General features: G+C 42.1%; 1 protein-coding gene across 6 annotated transcripts in view; it reads right to left on the bottom strand.

Moving 5' to 3' along the window:
• DPYS (dihydropyrimidinase) overlaps positions 1-22,452 on the bottom strand; it is a 99,954-nt gene that overhangs the window by 50,719 nt on the left and 26,783 nt on the right. For 5 of the 6 annotated variants that reach the window (XR_827322.1, XM_010863482.1, XM_010863483.1 and 2 more), the window contains exons 2-4: positions 17,904-18,077; positions 12,243-12,422; positions 10,512-10,701 (exon numbers count right to left, since the gene is read on the bottom strand). Coding sequence is in view for 5 of the 6 variants with exons in the window: in XM_010863482.1 (XP_010861784.1) it covers positions 10,512-10,701; positions 12,243-12,422; positions 17,904-18,077 (544 nt within the window). In the remaining variant the exon portion in view is untranslated. The remainder of the gene's footprint in view (positions 1-10,511; positions 10,702-12,242; positions 12,423-17,903; positions 18,078-22,452) is intronic. The other variant, XM_010863485.1, reaches the window with a different exon arrangement.

Here is a 22,452-nt window from a genome sequence, read left to right as displayed (position 1 = left end):
CTCTTAACGGATAGTTTAGACAATGAGAAACTCAGATACTTGATCTGCAATAACTTTACAAGTTGCCAACTCAGGATTTTTCATGGTGCTTCGTCACAGAGGAAAGATTCTTATCACATGTTCTGTTCAATCATTTGGCCCATCAAGGTGGTATGGGAATATAGTTCCAAAAGTTCTACAATTTTAATAGCTCTCTGGAAAAATTAAAAGTGTCAGCATCTACCAGGAGTCTGCCAGGGTTGTTTTGAAACCAGATGACAGGCCATTTCCTGGGAAGGGCTTAGCACCTTTAAAATGTGATATGCCACTTAACAAACTCTCCATTAATAGGGCTATTTTCAACTGACTCCCCATTAAGTATCTTTAAATACTTAAAAAAAGTAAAAATTCCTAATTACTCTTCCCTGTATTTCACAATGGTTCTAAGACACTTTCAAAAGGCTAAACAGCAGGAAAGCAGTGAAAAGAAAACAAGGGGCCTAAGTAATCTATAAAGTGAAAAATTAAACTAGATAATTCAGCATAATGGTGGGTTCTGTTATTTGGGGGCCAAAAATAAAGTAGTAATAAAAAATATAACTTATGTATAGCTCTCTGGAGTTTGCAGATGTAGACTGAAGATCATGTATCTTATTTGACCTTCATGGAAACCCAAACACTGGTTTGACAGATAAAGAAACACATTCAGGACTTCGCTGGCTGCCCAGTGGTTAAGGCTTTGCTTTCCAATGCAGGGGGTACAGGTTCGATCCTTGGTCAGGAAGTTAAGATCCCATATGAGTCATTGGCCAAAAACCCAAAACATAAAGCAGAAGTAATATTGTAACAAATTTAATAAAGACTTTAAAAATAGACCACATAAAAATTGAAAGAAAAAAAAATTGACCCCCAATAAGACTAATTCATCCATGACACAGGAGTAAGTGGTACATGAGAATTATAGAACCCTAGTACACTAATAACATACCACACGTAGGCACTATGTTAGCAGGGAAAAGTATTATTTTTCATTTCTTGGTAAAGAGCATATATATTTTCAAAAGTCAACCATAAGGTCTGTGGACTTGGTTAAGCAATTTTCCAATTTCACTTACTGGTTTGATTTACTATACTTAACAGGTTGGTAATGAAAAGTCTTAGATCTGTTCTCTCTTGATTATATTCGAGAGCAGATGGCTTCAACAACCCTTGGGAGATAGTACATCTCCATCATTAATGTCCTCCCACTGCCTCAGCAAGCTTCACAGTATGTTGTACTCTGTCTCCCCATGCATGTTCTCTCCTTCTTTCTCCATCCTTTGGCTCAAAACCAATAAAGAATCTGCACTTATGATGCAATCTCCCAGTTGAAGGAGTTCTGCTCTCTGAGAGATTCTTAAGATTTCTAAATAATGAAACATGTCAGATCAACCCACACTGCCCCCATACCTGGCCAGACAACACTAATAAAATCACTGTTTATTAAATGCAAGTGAGAAAGCAGATGTTAACATCTTGTCTACGTTTGGGAGCTGCATTTAATCAAGTCACGGCATCTTTTAGAAAAGGTTGAAAGATGCAGAAAAGCTGGCATAGGTGCCCAAGAGCGGAAGCATTGGTTACCAAACAGAAGACCAAACACTTTCATGAAAAAAATTTGTCCCAGCTTGAAAGACAGAGTAGAACCTTACTGGACTTCAGATTCAAAACATTACACTTATAAAGAAAAAAAAAATAATTGAGAAGGATAACACATAGAAGGGGCATAATAAAGTAGATCACACAGATTTAGATTCAAATTCTGATTTTGTTCATTTTAGTTGGTGACCTTGTGCAAGAAGAGTCATTGCTCTTGGTCTCAGTTTTGCTCATCTGCAAAATGGGATTGTAGTGTCCCTCTAGTGTGGCAGTTTGGTGAGGATCAAATAAATTAACATATATGAAAGTACTTGGCATCTTCCTGGGATCCTGGAATCACTTCATGTTATGAGCTGAACTGTGTCCCTTGTCAAAATCCACATGTTAAAGTCCTAACCCCCAGTATCTCAGAATGTGACTATATTTGGAGATAACGATGCTTTAAAGAGCTAATTAGGTTAAAATGAGGTCATTAGAAGCGAGCACTCATTTAATAAGACTGGGGTTTTTGTGAGAACAGGAAATATGGACACAGACACACACTGAGGGAACCCAACATGAAGACACAGGGAAGAGGCAAGCATTACAAGCTGAGGAGAGAGGTCTGGAACATCCTTCCTTCAGTGGCCGCAGAAGGACTGACATCGCCAAGCCGCAGATCTTAAACTTCTAGCCCCCAGAATGGTAAGGAAATTAATTTCTGTTGTTTAAGCCACTCAGTCTGTGGTACTTTATTGCAGCAGCAAACATTAGTTTTCTTATGGTCAATTCTCTCTCTCTCCTTTTTTTTTTTTTCAGTGTTTTAAACTGGGCAGTCTTAAAAAAAAATAAAAAAAAATAAACTGGGCAATCTTGAATTGGTTTGCAATTAGACATAAGGTAAATCACCATGTTCTAAATTTAAAGGACAAGGAGGCTTCAGATGTTCATGCTCAGGAAAGAATAAAGGAAGTCTGAGATTCAAATCCATCTTGACTCAGGCATACATCCATCTTTTCTTAGGAAAAGCACCGGTTACTAAGCATCAGCTCATTGTACTTGTGGAAGTGAGATTTGGTTCACTCTGCTGCTGCTGCTAAGTCGCTTAAGTCGTGTCCGACTCTATGCGACCCCATAGATGGCAGCCCACCACGCTCCCCCGTCCCTGGGATTCTCCAGGCAAGAACACTGGAGTGGGTTGCCATTTCCTTCTCCAATGCATGAAAGTGAAAAGTGAAAGTGAAGTTGCTCAGTCGTATCCGACTCTTAGCGATCCCATGGACTTCAGCCCACCAGGCTCCTCCGCCCATGGGCTTTTCCAGGCAAGAGTACTGGAGTGGGCTGCCATTGCCTTCTCTGTTGGTTCACTCTACTCAGCACCAAAAAGCAGGGGGCAGCATGAACACATGGGCAGAGAGAGGCCTCTGTGTGGCCCTTTCTCCCCCTTAGTCCCCAACACAAGAGGAATACGTGAGGAAGGGAAGGTAGAGTTTAAATAAAATGGAAAATAAGACATCTAAACCTTCCTGGAAGAGAAGTTTGTGTTTTACAGCAATAAGCCTGAAGAATAAAGCTTTCTACAAATGTCAAACCAAAATCAAATCAAACGAACAACAAAAAAAACTCAACCATAATGTAGCCCAGTTCATTGTAAGCTGCTTGAGAATCAAAATTATCTTAATCATCTTTGCAAATTCAATGCCAAGAGCAGTGTCAAGCATATATTAGGCATCCAATAACTTCATTTTTTATGAAGTATAAACAAAACATTTTATTAAAAAGTTCAAGTGAGAGTCATATTTATACCTGAAAGACATGAATATGGATGTAAAACAGAATTATGCTTTATTAAGACAAATTGAAACAAGTTATATAGAGAAATTAGTATTAAAAATTTCAGTCTTTAATTGGTAAACGAATTATAACAGATATACACCAAAGAGAGCATCAAGTAAGTTGCAGAGAGAAATCACCAGCATTCTAAGCAAAGCACCAGAAAAATACTAAATTCATGTGCATCCATGTTCTACTGGGAGGTGGGAAGGAGAGGTGAGCAATGATTTTTAAACACTATTAATAATCCCATGTGTCAATATGTGGCAAAAAAAAAGGAACATGGATAACCAAAGCTACTCAAACCAACGTAAAAAGTACCTCTGTCACTGAAGCACATGACATATACAGACGCCCGTACCATTTAGACAAAGAGTGAACAGTGAGTGAAAGAGATCTGAGAGTAGGCAGATGGGAACTCCTAGGCGAGGTACGATTTCAGCTGGTTCACCCAACTTTTTACTGGAGGTATGGAACAACGGAGGAGGAATTCTACTTCTGGAAGAAACACACTCTAGGGACAGCCTTCTGACCCCCTTGCCTCATTTTTGCACAAGTGGATGGGAACTAGCCTAGATCTAGTTGCTCAACTTGGATTACTGAGACTTGAAATACACACGAAATCGAAATTCCTTGCAAACTGTCAAAGGCAACTCAAGCTTTCAATGGCGTGCACGGGGAAGCTGTATTCTTTTTCCTATAACCTGCTTTTCACGTTTTATTGCAGGTGCTGAACCCTAAAAGGAAATATCAAGGTATGAACAAAGGGAAACGGCAGGCTTTGAATGAAAGTTGATTCACTGAACATGTATTCCCCTCTCTTCCTTTCCAGCTCACATCAAACGCTGGTGAAGATGTACAACAGATGAACAAAATACAGGGCTGTGCTGAGAACAAAAGAGGGACCTGGCTCACCAGAGGTTCTGACAGACTGTAGGTAGACAGAAAGCAGACGGGATTGCAGTGCTTATAACAGGAAGTAGTGGCAGCAACAGCCTGAGCTCAAAGGGCAGAAGGGTCATGACGGACATTTTTCCTGGGGTGGGGAGGGCATGGGGAAGGGGATGAGATGGGGCAGTTGGCCCCTGTCCCCACCTCTGCCCAGGGAACTAAGCTTCCTAAGGTGGTGCTGATGCTACAGAGTGAAGCCCCAACACCTGAAACTGAAGCTCATCAGTGACCATGCCCCATTTACACTCACTAAGCTCATAGTCTCATTGCTGGTGCTCTCAACTAGGGGCAGAGTTTGCTCAACAGTGGAGGAAGTCCACGCCAGCTCCCTGCTCAACCACCTGCAGTGTCCAGTCATAACACGGACAGCCCAGGATCACCAGACACTTGAAAAAACAAACAACATAAAAAGATGGGCCAAGATGTTTAAAAAAATACCACACACACACACTGAAAAATTGACTCAGTAAGAAACAGAGATAATCCAGGAAAAAGTGTTAAGTGCTCAGTCTTGTCCAGCTCTTAGTGACCCCATGACCTGTAGCCTGCCAGGCTCCTCTGTCCATGGGATTCTCTAGGCAAGAATACTGGAGTGGGTTGCCATGCCCTTCTCCAGGGGATCTTTCCGACCCAGGGATCGAACCCATGTCTCTCACGTCTCCAGCCCTGGCAGGTGGCTCCTTTACCACTAGCGCCACCTGGGAAGCCCAGTTATAGAGCCAACTACAAATGCTGGAACTCCCGTCCACGTGAAGATAATAACGGAACCGACAGAAGTCAGGAGGAGACAGAGAGGGTAATACTGGGACTCTCGGTTTCTTTTGAACCTAGTAGATAATAAGGAGATCCCACACAAAAAATTAGCCAAAACACATAAATTTAAGTAACATTATTTGAAGTGACATTTACTACTAACAAAACTCAGGAGGGTTAGATTTATGTAAGTTAGATTGCTCTTTTTTCACCACTTAGAATCAAGTTATACTGTCAAAAAATAAGTCACTGCTTACAAACTTAGGGCTTAGGATTTTGGAGGAAACCACCACCAACAAAAAATAGATATGGTTAAAAAATTCTAGTTCCAAGACTGAGCTGAGAGAGAGAATGCTTACTTCTTACTTAATACAGTCTTCATCATTTCTATTTCTGGCATTTTTTTTTCTTTTAACAATGATAAATAACAGAATGATAGTAACATTTTAAATACGTTTCTAAAAAATTTAAGGCCAATAAGCAAAACCAATCAAATATAAACTTGACATCTGCATTTTCCAACACTGTAACCCAATTTCTTCTTGAACAGAGTAAAGAGTAATTAAAAATGTGGACTTAGGGTTGAACAGACTTGAATCCCAGCTTTAGCACTTACTAGTAAAGTGAACTTGGGCTTAATTTACCAAACTTTCCCAATCCTCAATTTCATCAATCACAAAACAGTGAAAAATTTTGCCTGAAGCATTGTTATGACAATTTGAAAAGATAACGTATGTTAGGGTGTATTAATAAGATAACATATACTAAAACTTGAAACAAGATATATTGAAATATGTGCCAAGTGCGTATTAAGCACTCAACAAACAAAGTTGGTTGTTATAATCGTTCACCCTCAGGTTGCTATCTTCTGGGTATATAGCTGGCAACATAACAATAAAATCCAACATAATGAGAGTGTTGTATTTCTAGGCAACTACAATAGAGACGATTAATAACTGGATCTCTTTTGTGCCTCCGGGAGCAATGATTCTCACATTTAATATGCATATGAATCACCTGGGGTTCTAGTTATAAGGGCACATTCCAACTCAGTGCATCTGGCACGAGGTCCAAGGATCTGCATCTCTAATGAGCTCTCAGGGGATGTCAATGCTATGTTCCAGGGACCACACCCTGAGTGGCAAAGCCCTGGATGACAGAATGGGCTGGCAAAAGGATTTACTGATAGGAAATCTTCATATTACAAATCTGTAAGGCTGAATCATTCCTTTTTTAAGCAAGACAATGATGAATAGATGTGTATTGCTCTTTTACATTCAGAAATTATGTGAGATAATAAGGACGGAGTAAATGAATCTACTGAAAAAGGCCACTGTGCCCACCAGCTCTTGTCACTCTGTACTCCCCGTGGACCTGCCCTCGGATTGGCTGACGCGGTCACCATGTGAATGGTGTGACACTGCTTGGTCACCTGTGAGAAGTTACATGCCAGTGATGGAATAATCTCTCACGCTAGTTTATTCTGGACCTCTGCTGCCCCTAACAATTGCACGTTGGAATACCTTCGAAAGTGTTATTACAGTACGTCTGACTCAACTAGAGCATTTGGGTTGAGATTTTAAGTATTTCATACTTATAACCACCTTGCAAAGGGATTTAGCCATGTCCAAAAAGTATTTGAACTAGCAGTCCCGTTCCTAGTGAGGCTACCCTGTTGTGGAAGATAGAATAATGATGCCCCAAAGATGTCCATGACCTAATCTCTACCACCTGTGAGTATGTTATGTACATGGCAGAGAGACTTCAAAGATCTTAAAGATCTTCAGATAGGCAGAGTATCCTGGATTAAACAGGTGGATTCAATACAATCCAAGGATCCTTAAAGAGAGATCAGAACAAAGGAATGTTCTCCACCCACCACAGCTGGCTGTGAAGAAGAGGAAGGGAGATAGGAACCAAGAAATATAGGTGGTCTCTAGAAGCTAGAGAAGGAAGGGTATCCCCCTGGAGCCTCCAGAAGGAACACAGCTCTCGGACACCTTGGTTTCAGCCCAGTGTTACCTATTTCAGACTTCCACCCTCCAGAACTATATGACAATAAATTTATACTGTTGTAAGCTATTACACTTGCTATCATGTGTTACAGCAGTAATACAAGACTACTATACCTTCCACATATATGAAATAACATGTGCATAAGGCCATCACTGTGGTTTTATCTGTAACAACTAAAAGTCGGAAACAGCTCAAATATCCATCATTAGAGACTAGTTGACAAATACAGTGCCATGCTTTGCACCTGTAAAAAAGAATGAAGAAGCTCTCCATATCTAACATGGGCTGCCCTTTAGGACATATTTTCAAATAGGAAAAAACAAGATCGAGAACACTGTGTATTTTACCTTTCAAGTAGGAGAGAAAGAAAAATAAGACACATATGTTCTTTAAAAAAACAAACAAACACTGCAAGGGTAGCCCAGAAATAAATTAATGAAATAATTAACTATGGGATGTGGGATGAAGCTAGGAAGGCATCTCTGAGAACACATCTTTTAATGTATCACTTTGACTTTTGTACCAGGTAAATGTTTTACATGTTCAAAATATAAAATTATATTTAAAGTAATATTAAGATATTCATAATTAATTTTAATAATTTTCTACCTATGATTTACATTCTAAAATATTTCCTAGGTTTATTCTGTGGCTAATGGAATTCTATCCCAAATCAAAATACTCAGGATCCAGAAACTATTTCCTGACAGAACGGTCAAAATCACAGATTGCTTGTGGGTTAAGATTGACCATTTCTGCTGATTTTACTGTTTCTCAAATCATATTCTTACATTACAGACCTCACTGACAAGCTATAGGACCTGGTACATCACTTACCAGAAAATAGAGAAAACCAATTTCATAGAGCTAGCAACAGCGCCACCTGGTGGCAAAAACTAAAGCTATAACGATTAATACAATTGAAGTAAAGGTTCTTTTTGAAGTGCTGTGTTCTTTAACACTGAAATTACATTGGCAGAAAAAAGCAACCAGAAATGGCTGGTACTAAGATCTTCTTTTCTTATGAATACAGTATTTATTTTGTCTTCCTTCTTTCAAGCCCTGAGCCAACCATCTTCCCTTGGCTTCCTGGAGAAGTACAGGAAAAGGAGACACGGGAGAAAGAACTATGGGAGGTGGAAATGGCTCCTTTACATGGCAAAGAGGATGACAGAGGCCCCATCAGGCAAAAAGAGCCCCATGGCCTCAGGGCAAAGCCCAGAATGGCGTAGAAGAGCTGCTGCTTTAGAGAAGGATTCCTCCCATAACCAATGATGAGGCTCCCAAAGGAAAGTAGAAAGTGTTAGTTGCTCAGTTGTGTCCGACTCTTTGCAGCTCTATGGACTGCAGCCCACTGGGCTCCTCTATCCATAGAATTCTCCAGGCAAGAATACTGGAGTGGGTTCCTATTCCCTTCTCCAGGGGATCTTCCTGACCTAGGGATCAAACCTGGGTCTCCTGCATTACAAGCAGATTCTTTACCATCTGAGCCCCCCAGGGAAGCCCGAGACTCCCAAACACAGTCCTAATTCCAGTCCCGGAGCCAGCCACCCCTACTGTGGCAGCCCCAGCTGCAATGAACTTGACCACTGTGTCAATGTCCCTTGAAATGGCACTGGTCTGGAACTGTGGCTAGGAATAAATGAAGTGGTCGGGGAACATGGGGCTGCTGAGCTACTGTGGCCTTCAGCTGTCAGTGTCGCCAGTCTTTTTAGTACCCCTGCAGACAGTGACCCGCTCAATAGTGAAGAGGTTCTCCTGATCGAGGAGGGCATGCCTGCGTGCTAAGTCACTTTAGTCATGTCCGACTCTTTGCAAGCTTATGGACTGTAGCCACAACGCTCCTCTCTCCACATCCACGGGATTCTCCAGGTAAGAATCCTGGAGCGGGTTGCCATTTCCTCCTCCAGGGAATCTTCCCGACCCAGAGATTGAACCCCCATCTCCTGTGTCTCCTGCACTAGCAGGTGGGTTCTTTACCACTAGTGCTACCTGGGAAGCTGATCAGGGAGGGAGTGGAGACAAACTTGGCACAAGCGTACATTTTCAGGGAATGAAGGGCTGTTTCAGGAGAGCTGCTCCCAGTGCAGAGAAGACAGCTGGTAGTCAGATCTTATCAACTCCTGTGTGAAACTGAGGTTACTCTTAATTTGATGTACTGCATTTAAAAGTGCATTTAGCTTGCCCAAAATTCTTCGTGAAATTCAAGCAGCAAGAAGTAATGTTGACAAAATTTATCCTAGTGTCAATTATGGACATGCCAAGTCTATTTTCATGGTTTTAAAAATCTATATTATAAAAATGCAGCCAGGATGAGTTATACAATTCTTTCTGGTTATCTGGTTTCCTAAAAGTGAGAGAAACCACAACCATCTCCCAGGAGTGTCTAAAGTGTTGAATAAAATATATCTTATTTGTTTTTCATCCTTCCTTTCCCAGTACTGGCCAATGAATGAAATTATTTCCTTCCTTAAGTCTTACCAAAAGCAGATTAATGATTACATAAGACCTGGGTTTGATTCCTGGGTCGGGAAGATCCCCTGGAGAAGGAAATGGCTACCCACTCCAGTATTCTTGCCTGGAGAATCCCATGGACAGAGGAGCCTGAACGGCTACAGTCCACAGGACTGCAAGAGTCAGACACGATCACAACTAAACCACCACCACATATTAAATTATAGAAGTGAGGCAATTAAACAATTTGGAGTAAAAATACCTTTGTATTAAAAACCTTAAAATAATTATCATAAAAACACTATCTGGATGATTATTTCCATTGTGCCAATGCCCAAGTTGCTATGAGACAGATTAATTTGGTTCAAAAGAAATGTGTTGAGCACCTACTATGTGCCTTGCATGACCCTGATTCAGGTATTGGAAGTGTTAATGGAGGTGCCTAAGAGACAGGAAAGCTTCTTTGAAGTTCACTAGAGAACTGCTCTGACTCTGTGCAACCCTATAGGCTGTAGCCCACCAGGCTCCTCTGTCCACGGGATTCTCCAGGCAAGAATACTGGAATGGGTGGCCATGTCCTCCTCCAGGGGATCTTCCCAGCCCAGTGATGGCACCCACATCTCTTATGTCTCCTGCATTGGCAGGTGGGTTCTTTACCACTAGCGCCACCTGGAAAGCCCTAGCGAACTGGTAGTTAGTGGTGTGAAGGTTGGAGCTTGTGACTGAAGGAGGGCAAAAACAGACAGACCTGTGCAAGACTGGGAGAAAACAGAAAGGATGCTAATAAAAAGGCAGGAAGAAAAATTATGGAAATGCATGGACAGCTTTCTCATAGAGGTTGCCATTGTTTCACCTTACTCTTCAGCTAACAGTACTGAGTCATAAGGAGGGTACAGTTCAGGAATTACCATCTCTCCGGGCATCCGCCACCACCTTTGCCGCAGACTTGCTCATCACGTGCACGACGTAGAGAGGGCAGTTCACGGCGCTGGCTATGGTGATGGCCCTCAGCGTGGCTTCTGCCTCCACTGCTTCTGGACGGCTCAGCTCATGGCCCTCGGGACCTGTTATCCCCAATGCCAACATCTTCTTTGCTCCCTGAAAAGGCAGCAGGAACATACATGGGAGAAAGCTTTGCTAATGACAAATTCCATCATTATGTGAAATAAATACACTGCCAGCTTTTTATTTGAGATCTGTTTGGCATAAGTGTGTGTGAACGTGTGGGTATACAGTGTGTGTTTTTGGTAAAAAATAATCTACTACTCTGATTTGTTACTGTTTAATCGCTAAGTTGTGTCTGACTCTTTGTGACCCCATGGACTGTAGCCTGCCAGGCTCCTCTGTTCAGGAGATTTCCCAGGCAAGAATGCTAAAGTGGGTTGCCATTTCCTTCTCCAGGGGATCTTCCTGACCAAGGGATAGAACACATGTTTCCTGCTTGGCAAATGGGCTCTTTACTGAGCCATCTGGGAACCCCAGTACTCTGATAGCATGTTGTTAACTTTTCATATACATATTTCACAATTAAATTATTTTGATTGGAAAGGTGAAGAAGATATGACGTCTGTTCTAATCACATTCTTTGAAAAGACCCAGGAATCAAACAGGGGTCTCCTGCATTCCAGGTGGATTCTTTACCAGCTGAGCTACCAGGGAAGCCCCTTTGAAAAGAAGTAGTGTCTGTATTTAAGACTTTGGTTCAGAACAAACAAAACAAAGTATTCCAGTCCCCCATATTCGATTCTTCTTGAAATGACTCATGCTATTATGCAGTTAGTTCTATTCTTTACCGATTCATACTCTTCACTGCCTTCTCCTCTAACCCACAGAATGATATTAGATCTGTATTTCTCCTCTCCAAAAGTGTTATTTCTTCCTTACAAGAAAGTCAGGAAGTCAAGACAGAGTGTCAAACTGACTTGCCCGGTGTCATACAGCTAGGACATGGAAGAGTCCAGTTTACACCCTGGTCTGTTTGAGCTTACAGCTCATGCTTTCCTCATATCATTTCCCCCACCTTCTGGCCATGTGGCCACCTTCTCACAGACTTTAATGGGAACTGAGCCCAGGGAGAGAGAAAGATCAACCAATAGAAAGGGTAAGAGACAGCTCTTTAAATCTTACAGATGGTATACCCTTCGGGCATTAATGATGGAGTTAATATGAGAAATAAATACCATCTAGATTCCTCCAGAGCACATTTTAATACCCAATTTCTGAAAAGAGTGGGGCTTAAAACAGCTACCTAATGCTCTGCCTAAGTCATCAGTTTACACTGATGCCCACACTTTGGCTTTCTGAACCAGCAGCTTGAGCATACTTTAAATGAAAAAAAAAAAAAAAAAGTGCTGGGGACACAAAGAAAAATATCTGTGCTTTTAGAATAAACCTTGTTTGAGATCTAATGGCTGCTCTGAAAAATGGAACTCCTCATTCCAGCGCATATACCACCCCAAAAAAACTCAGCAAGGACAGCAAGTAAATGGAGTCAAGTGTTTCCAAGTCACAGAAAATTAGTTCCTGGATTTCCTTTCTTCCAGTCCTTTGAATGAATTTACCTACTTGCGGCCAGTCATCTTCGCCTTAAATCATGGGCAGTTTCCCTTCTGTGGAAGCTCTGAACGGCAATTACCTACCTCTGCAACTAGGTCTCCGTTTTCGGCATGAACTTGAGCAATGGCTCCAATCTCCTTGCACCGAGAGAAGGCCTCATACAGCTCCACATCCCTCACCATGTACACATCTTTATAAGCCATAAACATCTTGAAGGAGTTCACACCTTTATCCTGGGTAAGGATTTTCATTTCTTCTTTAACCTAAAAGGGCACCACAATCACAGCAAAATGTCACCCTTTAAAGACAATACCAGCATTCTCCAAAGTGCTGCATTCAGAAGAAAACAAAGCAAAATGAGGACATCAGTTGAACTCCAGAAAAATGTAATTAAGGCCTCGATCGTTCCCCTAAGTCAGACTTTGTCTCAGACTTCATCATCTGATGAACTGCTGTGGCTATGATGCTTTTAAATCGTGAAAGAGTTAATAGTACTCCCCCTCCCCCAAAACCTCACTTTTACACTTAGATATGAAATTCTCAGTATCTAGAGAAACAGGTACTGAGATGGGAAGAAATTATTCTAGAACATGAAAAGACAACCATTTGGCAGCAACAGAAGCAGTCATGTCTCTGGAAGGAATCAGCTAATGTGAAGTAAGGTTTGGGGTCACATCTGAACCCCACAGGATGAGTTAGAAGATGGAGGTGGTGGAAGATGTGAACTGACCCACTGGCAGCTCCTGGAGGTGAAAGATTCTGAACCAGTGGGAAGCCCCAGGAGCCTTCTGGGTTGCCAACTCAAACGTTCTGATCACCAATTCCAATGTGTGAGTGGGGAGATTGGGGGTTCCTTCACAGCACCAAGCAGTTCTCCAGACATCAGCCAGGAGGTATCTTACAACTTAACTCAATTTTAACACTACCTGGAGACTGCCTCATGGTCCACAGGTTAAGAGTTCAGTCTTCGGGGTATCCAGGTTGTCACCTGCACTTCTGACCAACCAGCTATAAATCGGGGCTTCCCACAGCACCCTCCTCAGGTTCAATTAATCTGCTGGAGTGGTTCACAGAGCTCAGAGAAACATTGTATTTACTGGATCACCAGTTTAGTATAAAAGGACATGATAAAGGATACAGACGAACATCAGATGGAAGAGGTCCTTCATAGGTGAAGGAATGGGGGAAGGGCACGAGGCTTGTGTGTCCTCTGAGAGCACCGCTCTTCCCAAACCTCCACTCGGTCACATCCTTGAAGCTCTCCAAATCCTATCCTTTTAGGTTTCGTGGAGGCTTCATTACACGGGCATGACTGATTAAAGCATTAGCCACAGGCAACTAACCCAACCTCCAGCCCCTCTCCCCGCCTCACAGGTCAGTTGCGGGGGACTGAAATTTTCAACCATCTAATCACACAGTTGGCTTCTGGGTCAATCAGCCCCTGTCCTTGCTGCTGCTGCTGCTAAGTCGCTTCAGTCGTGTCCGACTCCGTGCGACCCCATAGATGGCCTCCTACCACGCTCCCCCGTCCCTGGGATTCTCCAGACAAGAACACTGGAGTGGGTTGCCATTTCCTTCTCCAATGCATGAAAGTGAAAAGTGAAAGGGAAGTCACTTAGTCATGTCCAACTCTTAGTGACCTCATGGACTACAGCCCACCAGGCTCCTCCGTCCATAGGATTTTCCAGGCAAGAGTACTGGAGTGGGGTGCCATTGCCTTCTCCGCCCCTGTCCTTAGGTGGTGTCTAAAAATCACCTTTTTAATTCCTTGTAGCTCAGATGGTAAAGAATACGCCTGCAATGCGGAAGACCTGGGTTCGATCCCTGAGTTGGGAAGATCCCCTGGGGAAGGGAAAGGCTACCCACCCCAGTATTCTGGCCTGGAGAATTCCATGGACTGTATAGTCCATGGGGTCGAAAAGAGTCAGACACGACTGAGTGACTTTCACTTCGCTTAACATACTAGACCTTTTCATTGCCCTCATCATGTAGGAAATTCCAAGCGTTTTAGGAGCTCTGTGCCAGAAATGGGGACAAAGACCAGATGTGAATTTCTTCTTATAAACAATAATATCATACCAATGATAAGAGACAAGATAGGATCAAAACTAGTTTGGTAATTGCCTTTGCAGGTCCATTTCTAGTCTCAACAATGATGAATAACTTCAAAGGAAAAGTCAGAAGATTTGACCAAATAAAACTGCTTCAATTTCTACAAGTTGAAAAATACACACATACACATAAAAAATATACACATATAAATATAACATAGAACAAAAATATATAATAAAACATAAAAAATATGTAACAAGGATAGAACTATCGCTTAGTTAATAAAAATGTTAAGAGTTATTGCTGCTTCTACTTGAAAAACCCTAACATTCTAGATGAAAAATGTTATTTACAGTTCAAACAGTAAATTCAAATGACTAAGAAACATGGAAAAAATGTTAACCTTCCTACTCATTAAAAAGTGCAAAATAAAACAAAGCAATCTTTTCCTTCTATATGAGCAAAGTTTTAAAAATGACAATATCACACGTTAAGTTACTCACTTCCATCACTGTTTACTCTTTTACTAATTTTCCTCACTTTTCTCCATGGCACTTTATCAGCTGGCATATAATATATTTACTTGTTGACGACCTGCCTCCTCCTCTAGGATTTCCACCCCATATGAGGAGCGGCTTTGTACAGTTTGGGCTTCCCAGGTGGCTCTGGGGTAAAAAATCTGTCTTTACCCCAGCAGGAGACACATGAGACGCAGGTTCAATCCCAGGGTGGGGAAGATCCCCTGGAGAAGGCAATGGCAACCCACTCCAGTACTCTTGCCTGGAAAATCCCATGGACAGAGGACCCTGGCAGGCTACAGTCCATGGGGTTGCAAAGAGTCAGACACAACTGAGCATGCATGTAAGCTAAGCTTGTATAGTTTATCTGTTGCTATATCCTGGAACAGTGCCTGGTCCATAGTGGCCACTCAAAAACTTCCTGTTGGATGAATAATGAATGAAAAGGAGCAGAAAACACCAAAATGTTGAGAGTGAACATCACTGAAATGATGGAATGAGTTTCAAGATGCATTAAGTGACAACAGCTAGGGTAGAACTTGGTATAATGTGCCTCATTTTAAAAAACTTTTTTACAAGTTCTAATTTTCTACCGTGAGTCTATTATTTTTATAGTGGGGGAAAAACCGCTTTAGACTGTTAGAAAACTCACACTACGGGCTTCCCAATCACAACTCACATAGCTCAAGTGAAATACCCATGACTCCCAGAGTAGAAGAGCCTTTCTGCAGATGACCTTGTTAAACATCACTGTCACCCACATCCACATTCTAGGGTGAGTCCCACTACACGACGGTCCGGCACAGCAGTTTAAGCCTTGCTATTGCAAAAGTGTGGTACCTGAACAGCCACAGCAACATCACCTGGGAGCTTACTAGAAATGCAGAGCCCCAGGCTCTGCCCCAGACCTACTGCTATGGGCTGACTGTGTCCCCCTAAATTTATAGGTTGAAATCCTAGCCCCCAGTACCAAATGTGACCTTGTGCATGCATGCTAAGTCACTTCAGTCACATCCAACTCTTTGGGACCCTATGGACTTCTCTGTCCATGGGATTCTCCAGACAAGTCTTCCCGACTCAGGGATCTCTTTTGTCGCCTACCTTGGCAGGCAAGTTCTTTACCACTAGTACTACGTGGGAAGCCCAGGACCACCTTGGACTTGTATAAAACATTAATAAGTAGAAGGTGGCTCAGATGGTGAAAAATCTGCCTGCAGTGCAGGAGACCTGGGTTTGATCTCTGGGTTAGGAAGAGCCTCTGGAGAAGGGAACGGCTACCCACTCCAGTATTCTGGCCTGGAGAATTCCCTGGACAAAGGACTCTGGCAGTCCATGGGGTTGCAAAAAGTCAGGCATAGCTGAGTGATTTTCACTCACTCAATTAAGTAGAGTCAAGAGACCAGAAGGGGGAGCTCTGATACCTGCATGTCAACGCAGAAGAAAGGGTTCTCTTTCTCGGCGAGGACCAGAACAATGAAAGTCATGGACTCTGTTTACTGGAGCCTCCCAGCTTCCCTCTCCCCTCTAGGAAAGCCTGCGCCTTCCTTTACCCTGTGGGGACTTGCACATGGCTCAACATGTTTGTAGACCCTGAACTGCAATTCTTCTATTGATCTCAAATATGCCCATCTTTGCTGGAGAAATATCAGGCAGTCTCCTTGTTTCAGGTCAACATTTGGAAATAGGGCATTTACCAAAGTAATCAATTAAGATGAGGTCACTAGGGTGGACCATAATTCAGTATGATTGGTGTCTTTATAAAAAGGGGTAATTTAGCCACACACACACACACACAGAGAACATCATGGGAAGACAAAGGCAGAGATTCAGGTGATGTTCCTACAAATCAAATAATACCAGAGATTGCCAGCAAACCACCAGAAGTTGGTGAGAGGCTTGAAAGAGATGATTCCTGACAGCTCTCGGAAGGGACCAGCCGCACCGACACCTCGATCTCAGGCTGTGCGTCTCCTGAACTGTGAGACAGCTGTTCCAGCCACCCAGTTTGTTTTCTTGGTTAAAGCAGTCCTAGCCAACTAACACACTCATTGAGCATAATCTGTACTTTACCAGTATTCACCAGGTGAATTATGTACATATTAAGATGTGAGAAACGCTGGTACGAGCAAGCATTTTCACCTTTGCGCTATCTTATAAAACAAGAGTGAGAGGAAAGGAGGAAGGAAGAAGGGAAAGAAGGAGGGGCCGGAGAGAAGAAGGAAGGCAGGAAGACCTTAAACGCACAACGGAGGTCAGATGCCTCACTCAGAATTTTGCAGTTTCTGGAAAAAGATTAACTTTTTCTCTGGACTCTAAACCTTGCTACTATGTTTGCTGAACTATCTGATTACTTGTTTTATATTAACTTAGTGTCTACAACCCAAATTTTGGGAGGAAGCAGGGACATAAGTTACATGGTGACTTCAAATAAAGTCACCCCATGAGCCCTTTCTAGCAAAAAGATTTCTGAATTAAGTCCAAGGTGGAAAACATGCCGTTGATTTAAATCACAGATAAAGGTTTCTTCCAAAGTACACATACATGTTTTCATGGGGAAAATAAGCATATTTTAACATCTCACAAAACTTTCTTTTCTATCTGAGTCATGTTATCATTTCTGCCATGGTCTAAATAATGAGCAGATACAGAAGACTGTGGAAATTCGATTTTGAAATGATCTGACCAGGAGTTGATATTAACAGAGTACCAGCTTAGTGCACAGCTGGGAGAAGGCCTGGAACACATTCCTGGTCTGTCCCTTCCTTGGTTTCTTTCCAGATATTAAAAACATTTATCTAACTGAAGTTTAATCTGTGGGAAAAGACTGCTTAAAAGTGCCCGGAGATGTTGAAGTTGAAAAGTCAAGTACTTTTAAAAATTGCATTTAAAGTATTTACAATTCATGATTTAAATACTATGAAAGACTATTGTGAATCAGTATAAGGGATTTATCCTATTATCTTCATATGCTTTTTTTTTTAGTTTTCTCAATTGATAATATTTCACAGGATTCAAAACTCAAATGGTACAAAAGAGTATGCAATGAAAAGTCTTTGCTCCAATTGTGAGTTCCCGGAAGCAACCAACATCACTGGTTTCTTATGTTTTGACGTTGCCCGTTCCTTGATCTTTGCACGGAGCAATGATTAAAGGACTAACTAGAAGAAATTGGACCTCTGCATGGTTCACCTGGTCACTCCACCACGTCACTGCCACATGCAGGCTGTAATCGCAGCAGACTTTGGGGTCAGCCCAGCTTCGCCAGGTGTCAAAGGCCTCAATGAGGGAGTGGCCTTTGTGTGGAATAGCAAAATCCATGATCATGGTGGTGCCTCCTGCCAGGGCAGCCTGAAATGACAAAGAGAGTTTCAACAGGTTAGCCATCGGTTTTCCAGTTGAGTCATTTATCTCCTTGAATAGCATGCATTTATAAGCATTTGGGCAAATTTGATGGGTCCAGGTATTTGCACAAAGATGCTACCTGTGTAAAAGATCTAGAGAGACATGAATAGATGTTCCATAAATTAAAGTCTGAAGCATTAAAAGAGCTGGAAGGGCTTCTGCAAAAAGAATGACATGTCTGGTGAAATGAAAATGGCTTTGATCCAAAAAAAACAGAGTGGAGGCTGTAAAGAAAAGCCAAAATAGAAAAACGGAGACGATTCAAACATTTTTCTTCTCAAGAGAACTATATTCATCACTGTAAAATCCACTTCATTAGAATCAGCCTCGAGAACTGTATCTCTAACGACACTGGGTTCCACACAGACTCTCAGAAGACTCATGTGATTCCCAGCTGGTCTTTGTTCGGGCAACTCCTGAATCGTTCCTTAATCCTCAGCTGTCTCCTCTAATCCATCTCCAGTGCTCTGACCTTAGTGTCAGCCCTCGGCTTGCTCCTTACGCCCCCAGTTTTGCTATTACGTCCTCCAATACAAACCCCTTTATTGCAATTAGAAGGAAATTTCAAAGCACAAGTGTGACCTCTTGACTCCAAGACTTAAAACTGAATGCTTCTCACTGCCCCTGGGATAGCTTTTAACCTTCACGTGGTCTACAAGGCCCTGAATGATCTGCCTTGAGACTTATAGTCTCTTTGGCATATACTAGGTTACAATATGACTGGATTAAAAACTATTAAGTTATTAAATCAAATGTCTTTGACTAATTATTGACACTGATTTTTTTACAAGATGGTTAAGTATGTTTTTAACTGTTGCATTTAAACAATGGTTGAATACTCACATACAATTGTGAGAGCTGGACCGTAAGGAAGGCAGAATGCCAAAGAAATGATGCCTTCGAACTGTGGTGCTGGAAAAGACTCCTGAAAGTCCCTTGGACAGCAAGGAGATCAAACCAGTCAATCTTAAGGGAGATCAACCCTGAATATTCACTGGAAGGACTGATGCTGAAGCTTCAGTATTTTGGTTATCTGATTCGAACAGATGACTCATTGGAAAAGTCCCTGATGCTGGGAAAGATCAAGGGCAGAAGAAGAAGAAGGCATCAGAGGATGAGACGGCTGGACAGCATCACCGATGCAATGAACATGAACTTGGGCAAACTCCGGGAAATGGTGAGGGACAGGGAGACCTGGCATGCTGCAGTCCATGGGGTTGCAAAGAGTCAGACACGACTGGGCAACTGAACAACAACCACAGTTCAAATGATGCAGGTGAAGAAGAACACACAGGCAGAGACATACTAGCGCGTGGGTTAAGGGCACTGACCACACAGGTTTACTGGTTCCAGGGTACAGCTCAGCTTCAACATTACACTCCGAGTAATTCCTTCACTCCCTCACTCCTTCCTTCTTTCCTTTTTAAAATTAAATTTATTTATTATTTATTTTTGGCTGCTCTGGGGCTTCATTGCTGCAGGCGGGCTTCCTCTAGTTTTGGAGAGAGGCAGCTGCTCTCTAGCTGTGCTGCACAGGCTTCTCATTGTGATGGCTTCTCTCCCTGCAGAGCCCAGGCTCTAGGTGTGCATGGGCTTCAGTAGTTGGTGGCTCGTGGGCTTAGTGGCCTCTCAGCATGTGGCCTCTTCCCAGACCAAGGATCAAACCCGCATTCCCTGTATCGGCAGGGGGGGGTCTTTACCACTGGACCAGTAGGGAAATTCTCTTTCCTTTGTTAGTTTATTTGTACCTCCTTCCTTGTACAGTATTGCCCTGTGTATCATGTCCTCAGAACTTAGACATCTTGTAACTGAAGTCTGTGTCTTTTGATCACCAGCTCCCTTTTCCCCGCCGCACCCTCTTCTCAGCCCCTGGCAACCACATTCTACTCTTGGGTTCTCTGAGTTTGGTTTTTTTAGATTCCACATGTAAGCGAGTTCATATTATTTCACTCAGCACAATGTCCTCAAGGTCCGTCTCTGTTGTCACAAATGGCAGGATTTCCCTCCTTCTAAATGATATTCCATTGTATATACACAGATTTCCTTTATCCACTCATTCATAGATGGACATGTAAATTTATTTATATCTTGATGTGTGAATAATCCTGCAATGAACAGGGGAAAGTAGACAGCAGCTTCTTAACCTCCGGGTGCCTCTGATTTCTAACCTGTGAAGTGAGGATTTTACCTAAACCATAGAGTCTCTGGGAAGATTAAATTGAGGTGATGTATATAAAGTGCTTAGTATGGTGTTTGCTTCATGGTAAGTGCTTCATAAGCTTCAACTCACAATGAGCCTTTGTGAATTAGGCATTTTCCCACTTTTCATATGTTAGTTGATCTCATCACCAGGAAACAATGTTACATGTTGTCATGTTACAACACAGAAGGGAGTGCCACCAGCTTCTCTCCCAGGTATGCCCACATGTCACCTTCCCCTACCCCCCACCCCACAGCCTTCCTCCCCAGACACAGAGTGCTCACAGGAGTGCTCCCACGTTCCAGCAGGTACACCAGCTGTATTCCATCTCTTTTTTTGTGCTTACTTCAGTGGATTTTTATTTTTTCCTTAAGTCATTCGGTCCCACTCCAACTCTTTCTGCTCTCAAAAATCTCACTATTTATACAGGATTCTGTACTTTTATCTCTATCTTTAGATAACGATTGCTTTATGCATGGTGAAACAATACATATTTGCATTTCTTAAGAAATCCCTATGGGTATAATGAGAGTACCAGAAAAAATTCCTTAGGCTCTGTATTTTTATTTGAATGTAGATTAATCTTCTCACCTTCTTCCTTCTAAAATGTCTTCTTACAGTTATCCCTGGAGGATGAAGGGCATTTTTCTAATAGAAAGTGCTGTTAATTAAAGTGTTGAAAGAAAATACCTTTTTCGTGTCTATTGAACTAGAAAATCAAGCTTAAAGAACAATTCTTTCCCTATTAAAAGTCTCATCACATGCAGGATGTGGGAAACTAAATACAGTGCTGGTGGGAATATAAATAAAATGCCGCAGCCACTCTGGACAATAGTTTGGCAGTTCCTCGTAGAGTTATCATACGACTTAGCAATTCCACTTCTAGGTATATACCCAAGAGAAATGAAAACACGTCCACACAAAAACTTGTACGCAGATAATCAGAGCAGCATTATTCATGATAATCAAAAAGTGGAAACCATCCAAATGCCCATCTACTATTGAATGAATAAACAAAAGGTGGTGTGTTCATACAATGAAATATTATCTGGCCATAAAAAGGAATAAGATTCTGATACATCTGCTACAGCTCGGATGAACCTTGAAAACATGATGCTAAGTGAAAGAAGCCAGTCACAAAAGGTTACATAGCCTATGATCCCATTTACATGAAATGTGCAAAAGGGATAAATCACAGTGACAGTAGGAAGACCAGTGGTTTGTTGGGGTTAAGGGGGGTGGGGAAAGTTGGGAGGAGAGCTAAAGGGTACTGGGCTTCTTTTGAGGGAGATAAAAATGTTCTAAAATTGTGGTGATGTTTGCACAGCTCTGTCAATGTACTAAAAACATTAAACTGCAAATTCCAAATAAGTAAATATCATTGTATGTGAATTACATTTTAATAAAATTGTTACCCCCCAGAAGTCTACCCTATGTAAGCTATTTCATGGAGTGAAAGGGGTGGTTACGCACAATGCAATGAAAAAATCTTCCTTCCAATTCTGACTTCCAGGAAGCAATGCACATCACCAGTTTCTTGTGTTTAGACATTGCTCACTCCTTGATCTTACACAGAGCAAGGACTAAGCAACTGAATGGAAGAAACTAGACTCCTAGTGGCTCACCTGGTCACTCCCCTATGTGATACACAAATGATCAGACACACGAATAGTCAAACAGTGTAGAGGGGGAGACAGAAATATGAACAAACAATTATAAAATAATCAGATGGTAATAACAGGTAGCAAGTACACTTTCATAGTAAGCACAGTATCAGATCAGATCAGTCGATCAGTCCTGTCTGACTCTTTGCAATCCCATGAATCGCAGCACACCAGGCCTCCCTGTCCATCACCAACTCCCAGAGTTCACTCAGACTCACATCCATCGAGTCAGTGATGCCATCCAGCCATCTCATCCTCTGTCATCCCCTTTTCCTCTTGCCCCCAATCCCTTCCAGCATCAGAGTCTTTTCCAATGAGTCAACTCTTCGCATGAGGTGGCCAAAGTACTGGAGTTTCAGCTTTAGCATCATTCCTTCCAAAGAAATCCCAGGGCTGATCTCCTTCAGAATAGACTGGTTGGATCTCCTTGTAGTCCAAGGGACTCTCAAGAGTCTTC

The sequence above is a fragment of the Bison bison genome, unplaced genomic scaffold (assembly GCF_000754665.1).
Source record: "Bison bison bison isolate TAMUID 2011002044 unplaced genomic scaffold, Bison_UMD1.0 scf7180017864491, whole genome shotgun sequence".
Lineage (NCBI taxonomy): Eukaryota > Metazoa > Chordata > Mammalia > Artiodactyla > Bovidae > Bison > Bison bison.
The sequence above is the reverse complement of the archived record's forward strand: the minus strand, read 5'-3'. Positions and strand labels throughout refer to the sequence as shown.